The sequence below is a fragment of the Cariama cristata genome, unplaced genomic scaffold (assembly GCF_000690535.1).
Source record: "Cariama cristata isolate BGI_N322 unplaced genomic scaffold, ASM69053v1 scaffold11541, whole genome shotgun sequence".
Classification (NCBI taxonomy): Eukaryota; Metazoa; Chordata; class Aves; order Cariamiformes; family Cariamidae; genus Cariama; species Cariama cristata.
This window is the reverse complement of record NW_009598707.1, coordinates 518-11,172: the sequence shown is the minus strand read 5'-3', so window position 1 is coordinate 11,172 and position 10,655 is coordinate 518. Positions and strand designations below refer to the sequence as shown.

Sequence of the window (10,655 nt, the reverse complement as noted above, 5' to 3'; positions counted from 1 at the left end):
CATTTCTGAGCGGAGATTGTTCTGCATTGTATCTGCAATACTGAAATTCTGCTAACAGCCGTTGTTGCAGCACGGCCGTCCTCATCCATAGCTAAATAAACACCTGGGGCTTTGAGCTGAAACCAAGAGCAGCAGAAGCAGAAGGTATATGCAAAAAGACATCAATATAGAAGGCTTACATGTAAAGAAAGATTGGTCTGTGAGCAGAGCCTGCCCTGTAGTCTCTGCAGGAGACAAGAATTACAGAATTTGCAGCTCTCCTATACGGGCTGGGCATATCAGTGTTGCCTGGGGGAACGCTCTGCATTTAGGTCCCTGTCGCTTCAAGTTTACGCCTGTATCTTCATCTTTATTGACTCTTCAGAATTAGTTTCTCCTTTCAGAAAACTTTATTTTCTGAAACTTTGATCCAAACATTTTTTTTATTCGTTCCACTTCAGTCAAAGAAACCAGAAGCATTTTTAAGCTTTCACTTTTCTAGGCTCCAGAACAGGTTTTCCTATGCTAAAAGTTGTCATACTGTAATAATCAATGCAGCATATAAACCCATAAGGATAATACCGTCTGCAGGTCTTTGATTTATCCCAAAGTATAAATTATTCTCGGAAAGATGGGAATGGAAATGACAACCTATTTTCAGGGATCCCACAGCCAATTAGCCGCTCTCTTCTCTCACTCTAAAACGCAGAATGCTGTTATCACTGCCCTCTTAGTGCAACGTTAACATTGCGTTATCGAGTCAGACAGTGTGGTGTACTAATTTCTGCCCGAACACACGTGGGCATCTTACAGATAACACTGGCTTGGATGTTTAGGTCTAGCTTGCAGCCTATCTTCCCTGCTGTGAGGCCAGCCCTAGGACTGACAGTGTTTACCAGCGAGGTCCAAGCCCCTCGAAAACACGTAGAGGTTCAGATGCATTAAACTCTCTCCCAGCTGGAGGAACACCACTGTTATTAAATGCATTTAATATTTATATAACAGGAGGATCCAGATGCCCCAGTTAGCGCAATAGCAAGTTACTTCATGTGCAGTTCTCTGTTGGGACTGCTTTATTATCTTAGCAATTCCTCCTCCTTTTTCCATAATAAAAGCTCCTCGCTGGTCAGCCTCCTCATTCCTCTCACTCCAAGCAGCAGTGGGAGGAAATTGCTTGCTCTGCCGATCTGTTTTTTCCCATGCATCTGCTTTTTTTTCCACAGTTTGCTGCATCCTGAAATAGCACAGAGACATCCCACCTTATCTTTGATGAATGATGGTAAAACTAGAGGAGGACTTCAGAGAGGATAAAGCAAAATCCCTACCAACCAGGTATATCAGCCCCACCTTCCCACCAGTACCACAGGGCTTCCAAGCTCTCCATCCCCAGGTTCAAGTCAAAGGACAGCTAGTCACCACCATGCATGGATGAGAGATTGAAGGAGGAATTAACGGCAAAGACGGATCACAGGAACGGATTTCTGCACATGCTGCTTGCTGCTACGGCAGCTTCCATTTGCTAGCTCCTTCTTCTTGTTCCTATAGGGAAAAATAACTCCTCTGTGAACCTGCACCCCTCCAAAAGAGAGACTAATGGTTATGAGAGCAATGGATATTGAGAAGTAGATGCAGGGAAGAATAGTCTTTGCTGATTAGATGACCATTAGTAGATAAATTATGTGTATTGGCAAAAAAAAAAGCATGCTGAAAGGTAAACAGCTAAGGATGAGGTTTTAGCCATGCCACTAATTCAGAACAGAGCAAACCATCTAGATAATTACAAAACAAAAACAAAAAACCCCAGACAATAGTGGCAAGCCAGCGCTCACTGCAGAGAGGGATAGATGCATTTGAACAGTAACACAGCAGTTCTCCCTGAATATATTTTGCATTATCCTATATCTTACAGGACACAGCAGCTAAGCCACACAAAGTATCTGGCCCCTGCACTTCCCGGTGAGGATGGTCTAAACTTAGGAGTCCCTGGGATTCAAGCCCCATTTTGTGACACCCATCCCAAAGACTGGGAATAACCCCAGGCACCAGTATGTGCTGGGGGCTGGCCAGCTGGAAAGCAGCTTTGCAGAAAAGGCCTTGGGGGTCCTGGTGGACACCAAGTTGAACATGAGTCAGCGATGGGCCCTTGCAGTGAAGAAGGCAAATGGTATCCTGGGCTGCATTAGGCAAAGTATTGCCAGCAGGTCGGGGAGGGAGGATCCTTCCCCTCTGCTTAGCGCTGGTGAGACCACACCTGGGGTACTGTGTCCAGTTCTGGGCTGCCCAGTATGAGAGAGACATGGACAGACTGGAGAGAGTCCAGCAAAGGGCTACCAAGATGATGAAGGGACTGGAGCATCTCTCCTGTGAGGAAAGGCTGAGAGAGCTGGGACTGCTCATCCTAGAGAAGGTTTGGGGAGGACCTTACCAACGTACATAAACACCTGAAGGGAGGGTGCAAAGAGGACACAGCCAGGCTCTTTTTGGTGGTGCCCCATGGCAGGACCAGAGGCGATGGGCACCAGCTGGCACACAGGAGGTTCTCTCTGAACATCAGGAAACCCTTTTTCACTGTGAGGGTGACCGAGCACTGGTACAAATTGCCCAGAGAGGTGGTGGAGTCCCCACCCTTGGGGATATTCAAAAGCCATCTGGACACGGTCCTGGACAATTGGCTTTCGAGGGCCCTGCTTGAGCAGGGGGGCTGGACCACGTACCTCCAGAGGTCCCGTCCAGCCTCAGCCTTTCTGTGATTCTGTGACTTCCCACCAGTCCTTCAGTTCCTTGTAATTAGTTGTTACAACTGGAAAAGAACTAGTTTCCAGTCCATCCAATCACAGTGCCATAATTAAATATATATGAGTCAAGAAATTATCATACGCATTAACCCTACCATTACACAGAGTGAAAAATCATTGACTTAAGAATAGGGATGGGTGTAAAAGTGAACAGTCACAAGACTGCCCCAAGGTTATACACACAAATGACCAATTACCGCTACAGAAAATTTTGTAACACCCTAACGAGGGTTGTTTGCTCTGTAGCTCAGAGCAAAGATGGAGCTGACTTTAAAGTGCACGCAAACCTAAAGCAAAACCAATTCTTTGCACTGATGCAATACTCGTACGCAGAATTGATCACTGGCACCCTGTACTGTATTGTCTTACCACCACTAAATGGAGTTGTATTTGATCTAAAGTCTTGATGACTCTGGTTACCCAGTTTTGAGGGCTGGCCATCAAATCTGGACATAATACAGCAGCAGTGGGAGAAATGCCAATATTTAGGCAGCAGGCACTGTTCAACAACTCTTTCTGCAGGAGACAGCTCACCACTTCAAACCACGCGGGCAAATTATACCAAAACATGAAACCTCGCATCACCATTTAGCTTGTAAATGGCATGAGATGAGAATCAGCCTACATAACTACCTTTCCCAGGAGATGGACAAAAGGGATGCTTTCTACTTGAAATCTAGTCATTTTTTAAAAAAAGTTGTTTGCTATGATAGCAAATTCTCTTATTTTGCCACATGCATTCTCACCACAAGAATTAAACAACGTTCCTGTTGATCTTTACAAAAGAAGTGGCCTTCTAGAGTGCAAAACACAAGGACTCGTTGCTCAAGCAGCCTCTAGAAGAGAGAGGAAGGAGAAATATGATAGATTAGACAAGAAAGCGTTCAAGGCTATGAAAAAACAAATATTAAAAATGATTGCTTGAACTATTACCAGACAGACAAAATACAGAGCTTCTTTTTGTGCTTATTAAGAAAACACTTTACATATGCAGATCATACAACAATAAACAGGTTTAAAAGTGCCAACCATCAAAAGAGAGACATTGACAATAAAGTCGAGCAAAAATGCTGCAACCAAGATGGTTTTAGCCCAAGGAAGCTATCAGCTTTTCTAACACAAGATACCTTCTCTGCTACAAACCTTCCCCCAACTGTATATTGAGGCTTTTTCATCTAAAATGAGCAAGAGCTTGACAAACGGTGGTGCATCAGTGGAAAAAGTCACTGTGCAGAAATTACTGTCTTTTAAGTGTCTGCTTTTGTTAATCAGATGGGAAATAAAAAAATGGAAGGACAAGAGCGGGACATCAAGGACTTTTCTTCTTTCTAGCACAACATCAAATCACCATTTCTAGCACCTGTTGGATTGAGAATGCACAGCAAAAGATTCAAAGTACAATTAGCCTGTGAGAGAAGAGGAAAATCCTGTTTTCCATTTGTCTGGCTTCACAAATACAAACGAAAATGCTTTCTATTCAACTTGACCACACACTTCAAGCCAACAGTTTCTATTAAGATAATTTACAACTTGAGGAGTATCACGTGTAACCAATTTCCCTCCTGAAACAGATAGAAGAAGTTAGCTAAAGCTAAGAACTAAGGACGGGGGAAGGGAAATGGGGAGGAGAAGAAACAACCAATACTTCCACAAAAAAAATCTAGTCAGTACATAGGAGAGTAAGAACATGCCGCAGTAAAACACTGCAGACAGGATTGCTCCGAGAGCAATCACAGCAAGCACGTTACGTGCCGTGCTTCAGCTGTTAAAGCAGTCATGCAGGGAGAACTCTTTGTTTCCCCCCAAATCATGGCATGTTCCTATCTCCAAGACAATTCTCAAGTAGGAGAGATTGAGACCACATATTCTACTGCTTCCCCTGTGTGCCATGTCACCTAGAGAAAGATCGCTAACTCTGCTCATTTCCAAGCAGAGAATGGTTTGGGCTGGAAGGGACCTTTAGAGGTCATCTAGGTATAACCCCCCTGCAATGAGCAGGGACATCTTCAACTCCATCAGGTTGCTCAAAGCCCCGTTCAACCTGACCTTGAACACTTCCAGGGATGGGGCATCTACCACCTCTCTGGGTAACCTGTGCCAGTGTTTCACTACCCTCACCGTAAAACATTTCTTCCTTCTATCTAGTCTGCATCTACCTTCTTCTAGCTTGAAACCATTACCCCTTGTCCTATCAAACAGCTTCCTAAAGCAAATAACCGCTCTCCCAAAACTCACCTGATTACACGTAGCACTCATCTCCAGAGAAGAAATGAGAGAAGTCTACCTGCAACTTGTTGAGCCTCTGGCTGGGAAGTGTGGATGCATCTCACATGGAAATACCTAGTTACATCCAGCTGTAAATAGCATGCTGATAAATAACCACACTCTCCACATTTTCTTTTTCAACATTTTTTATTAATCAAAGACAGATAGACTTCCATATTTCGAGCGATGAGAGAGATCCCAGGATACTTTTATAGCTAGGATAAGCATAACCAAAAGATACATTGCAGATTACATCATGGATTTGAAGGAACATCCTTGTTACAACTGGGTGAACTGGTGTCACCGGCACCCTGCATAGCACAAGCAAGGGTCCTCAGAAAGAGAATATGCCATTGGCAATGGACCACGACTCTTGCAGGGGCATGTCAAGAGCTCCAGAAGAGGAAAAGGAGAATGTGACATTGTACCTGACTGAGAGGCTCCCTAAGTCCTGGAGAAGTACCAAAGGTCTGTCTCCAACGCTGAAGCAGAGCAAGATACAGTGTATTTCAGCACCAGACCTCTTGCACATACAAACCAAGCGGTTTTTATTTATGCAATATAAATACACTTATATTTTGTATTGGCATTGATAGAGTTGCATAAAAGTCTAAATATAAAGTTCTGCAAGGTTTTCTTTAATACTGTTAGGTGGAAGCTTGAAGGGTTAAGTTTACATGTTACAACAAAAAACCAAAAGCTAACTATGTGGGAAAATAAGTTACATGTACCAGTTCAAGTCCTTAGCATTTTATAAACAATTTTCAGTGCGCCAATAAATACTCAGCAGAAAGCACATACTTAGTTAAAATTGTAGACATGGGTAAAGTATAAGGGGGGGAAAAAAAAAAAGGCTAGCACATCATGTCTGCATGCTCACAGAAATATAAAAAGAGGAAAAAGTGTTTCTCACTTACAGCATTATTTTGGTTTTGGTTTGAAAAATGTAGATGCTTTCTCCCAAAATAATGCTACTTATTTGCTTGTAAAAAGAAAAAAGTTACAGTGATGGGAACAAAGAGTCTAGATCACTTGAAACGAAATATTTCCATACTCATCATGAAAACTGCAGCAAGTTTATACTAATGATCCAACACTTCTCGTGTGGAGGGCAAATCCACTGCCTGGTGTATGACAAGGAAACATCCCCTCCCCCCCCCCCTTTTAAAAAAAAACCCAACAAACAACCCCAAAACTAAAACCCCACAGAAATCCCAACCAAAAATAATTACAATTTATGGGATGGCAAGAAGTGATAGTTTTCCATCATAAAACCTATAATACTCCTTCCCTTTCACATCACTCACTGAAGTTTGCCCAGGTTCTCCACAAGATAACACAACTTCATAACAAGTTATTCTCCACATGAAAAGGGCAGACCAAAATACCCAAATTCTTTATAACCGGTAACAATATAATTCTCCTTCCCATGAATGGAGTCAGTGATTTAACAGATGGAACCTTAGGAAACAGAATTTACAATTAAAAGGTAATGTTTCTGCTGATGGTTAGGAACTGAAAATGAGAAATACAGTTCAGAAAAGAGTTAATGCTTTTGTATAATTTCAGCTTGGAAGTACAGCACACTAATCAGGATTATTACAGAACTATCCATAGCATGGTCACTACAGAGGCAATAGTGAAGGCTGCATTGTGAACCCCAGTAAATGCGCTCTTATTGCACAAGTCGTGTTGGCAGCAAAAGAATTCAAAATTATCCAACTGGAAGAATTCAGCAATTTCATTCATACTGCACTGGGATGCCTTCCAGCAGGAGAAAGTTCTCAATTTACCTACAAGAAAGAAAATTTAACAGATTAAGAGAATATTGAAAGTAATACCATTTTTGGTACAGAGAGAGGATGACTGCCTAGACTGCCAGGTACTTGCTTTTTTAGCTTCTTTTCAAGTGTTTAGAAGTTTCAAAATTTGCCTTCACTAGGAATTTCGCAGTGCGGACAGCAATAGCAAGCCACCGTCCTGCCTCCACAGCCTTCTCTTGTAGCTCGTAGCCACAGGTTAAGAAAGATTTCTAGCTCAAGCTTCCAATTCAGTCCAAAGGACCCACTGGGAGGCACAGGGTGGAGCCGGAGCGATACCTGCTCTGGGGCTCCCGACAGAGAAGGACGGTGTGTCACCATCTACCTCCACTGGCATTTCTCTTGCCTTGTCCTACGGCACGGCCGTTCTCCCTCCACAAAGCTCAGTGCAAGTCCAGTAACTCAAGCCAGTTTTTGTGATGAAGCCAAGTCCCGTTGGATCCAACCGGCCTCACTTCCAGAAGAAATACGCAGACGAGTCCTCCCCTTTTCTCCCTCATTCCCCTGGACACCAGAGATCAAACACCTCGTCTTCCATCTTCCCTAGCTTGACACCTCGAGTACTTGACCCCTGACTCTGACAACGGACAACCGCCGCAGGCTGCATGCTAGAAAGCCCACAGCTTGTGCTCATGAAGGTTTAGGCTGAAGGGAAATAGCAAAAGAGAAAATTCCTTAGGATGCAAGCAGCACAGAGCGGCATCCTGGTCCAGCAGCGTTAGCAGCTTCCTTCCTCCGGGCCAAGACACGAGCTTTAGCAGGGACCATCCTGGGAACAGAGCAGTCCCAGCCCACCCTGTCCAAAGCCAGCCCACGCGGCTTCCTAGAGCAGGGGGAACCAGCTGGGAAAGCAGGAGATTATTTCAATTGACTCGATACTTCTGTTTTACCAATGCAACTCCTGTCACTGGTAGTAAAAGAGTTACTTAAATATTATTTAACAACTAGAACAGTAGCTGTATGCCCTGAATATCCTTGACCATCTTCCTGAGATGCAGGTCACTTCACCCTCAGGAAAAGATCTTTTTTTTTTTAATAGCGTCAATTCATAAACGACTGAGTCTTCACCTGCAGGTTTATTTTGTGGGTTACACACGCTTTTATCTGTTTTTAAAGTGTAACAAATTAAGGGCAAAGGTTTCATATTCTAAAGTCAACGCTGTCTCTTATTTTTTTTCCAGCTCCCTTGGGTGGTGAGTTTTTTGTTTGTTTTTTAAATCTGGCTATAGAGATATCTGTGTATATGCTTGTACAAGTATAAATCAGCTATCTAAATCATCATTATCAGTTGCTTGAACATAAGCGCGACCTTCAAAAGTATTCACAACCTTCTTTTGAGTGAGGCTAAGAAATGCATGCTAAGGGCAGATTAAAAGCGTACAGGCAACGAAAACGGATACGACCATGTTTATTTGAGGTCTGTAGGACAGTATACATACCAAATTTCATCTGCAAGCAAGTATCTTCGGTCGCTAAGCAAGTATTATTGGTCTTGCACAAGGAAGGGCTGTTCTCGCAGTGGTAACACCTTAGGGTATAAGCTAAGAAGACAAGGGTTTATCTTTACTGAATAATAAAGTACTGAAACAGCAGCAGCATTAAAAAGGAAAAAAAGAAGAATCACTGTCTTCATCTAACTATCACAAAACATGCCTAGTTATTGAACTGAAGACTTAAGCTAAAATTGACAGGCTTTTGTCGGTGTACAAACTGAGACTGGCAAGTTTGAAGGGAAGATTCTGAAGCACGAACTCACGTCATTTTTAAAGCCACTTACCCTTAGGTGCCTGCAGAACAAGGTATTAAATGTTTGCTGCTTTTATCTACTTTTAAAGACTGCCTTTCCCAAAAGGATAGGCAACAAGAAACGCTTTCAGCAGAATTTTATTCTACCCCTTTTTTATTTCCTCTCATTTCTCTCTCGCGCTACATGCCTAGCTCCCGGTTTACACAACAGGAATCCAATCTTCTAGCACCAAAACACAACAGCCTGTTGCTGTATTAAGCAGCACCATATTCCGCACCCGATTCTCTCTTCTGACCAAAGACAATCAGCAACAGAAACTAAACCCTGCTTCGATGGTTACGGTCATTCCCCAAAGCGGTATTAAATAATCCAGGTCTTTCTTGTTAATTTTCCTTCTCCAACATTTTTTCCACGATTTCCTCACCCCGTGTCCTAACATCCCATCAGGAAAGTACCTCCCTTATACTCACCAGAACTACAAAAAGCAACCAGAAGGACGCAGGCGGTTAACAGGATGCAGTTCATCTTGATCGTGCTTCTCCCCTACTTTGAAGGCATAAACAGGTGTTACATGCTTATTCTATTTAAAAGCTACATTAAACTAGCAAAACACACGGTGACGAATCGAGGTTTCAAGACTTGATTCAATACGGAACTGAAGGCACTGGCCAGGAAAAACAGGGAAAGAAAGGAGAGAAAAGTAACTTTGCACTTTCTGAGAGAGGATTTTTATTCTGAGAAGAGGATTGTTACCCTGAGCACTCAGATTCGAGCCCTGCCAGGCTGCAGATGGGTCCCTTTCCCCCCCTCCGATTACACCATTCAACAGGTCTCCCTATTTCTTACAGCGACAAAGGCACCTAACAAAAAGAAAGGCCTTTAGATCTCGAATGTTTTTTCTTTTACAGCAATTCCCCAATAACCCTGGAGCCAGACTGTGCTCCTCCCTTCTTCTCTCTCATGGAGCTGCAAGAGATTTGTCTGCACTATGGTGGCTTTTCCCTCTCCTCTCCTCAAATTTCTCCCCTCGCTGAGGGACCCACACGTGCAATGAGCCACCAAGCGACGGCAGCGATGGGTCCAGTCCTCCACGATTACAGTAATTGTGGAGGACCTTCCAGATAGGAAGGTCAGGATTTTATTTTTTTTTAATTATTTTTTTTTAACACAGCTAACTCCAAAGGAGGAGTTATTAGATAGACTTCTGCACACAGAGTCTGAACTACAAACAATAATATCTGCGACTAAAAAACCCTCTGCTATTGCAGAGAGTAGGCAATTCAGACTAGGTATGAAGCAGATACAGGGGGGAGAGGAGAGAAGGACCATACTTGTGCTAGGAGGGTATGATTTCATGTTTGTCTTCAAAGCCCAAGTGGGACTGGAAGTCCCAAAGAATTACAGGCATTCAAATAACAAGTTTCACTTACGATAAGACTGCAGTGAAACAGTCACATTGCTGCTCTTGACTCTGTTAGTACTGTTTGAATCTATTTCTGTATGCAGCTAACAGTCTAGCGTGGCAGACCATAATCACGTTGGGATGGAGTTTTTTTTCCTCCCAGAAGACTGACTGTGAACTTGAAAAGATAGTTTCAGAGTAAAGACTGAAATCCTTCTCACCCTTAAGCCTAGCTATTTTTTCTACTGACCAAAAAAACCAACCAAGCCCAACCAAAAAAAAAAAAAAAAAACCACCACACTTTTTCCTGTCTTTATCTCCTACATTGAGCAGGAAAACTAAGAGAAACAAAACCATCATGTGCCGGGCGAAATTATTTTCCGAGGTAAACAACTTTGTGAGAAGCCTTCCAAGACCACAGGCTGATCCCAGAGTGCCGTGTCAGTCTGGTGGTTAAAGCAAGAGCCGTTCTGGACGGCAACAAGAATCTCCCTGGAGCTTTTCCAGCTTCCAGGAGCCCTCAATCACCCAACCATGTCAGCAGAGTAAATTACTTTTGCCTTTTAGCAAAACTAACTCATGACTAGAAAAAATACAAGGTTGATTAATAAAAATCATCATAGCTAGCATAACAGCTTTGACAGTAG

The 10,655-nt window shown here is 43.0% G+C and overlaps 1 protein-coding gene across 1 annotated transcript; it reads right to left on the bottom strand.

Annotated features, from left to right (window-relative positions):
- Window positions 1-6,638: 6,638 nt before the first annotated feature.
- CD59 (CD59 molecule, complement regulatory protein) lies at window positions 6,639-9,131 on the bottom strand. Its single transcript, XM_009709402.1, has 3 exons — window positions 9,077-9,131; window positions 8,299-8,400; window positions 6,639-6,832 (listed from the first exon to the last, which is right to left on the bottom strand). Exons 1-3 carry the CDS (start codon window positions 9,129-9,131, stop codon window positions 6,639-6,641), a joined length of 351 nt encoding a protein of 116 aa, XP_009707704.1.
- Between the last annotated feature and the right edge of the window lie 1,524 nt (window positions 9,132-10,655).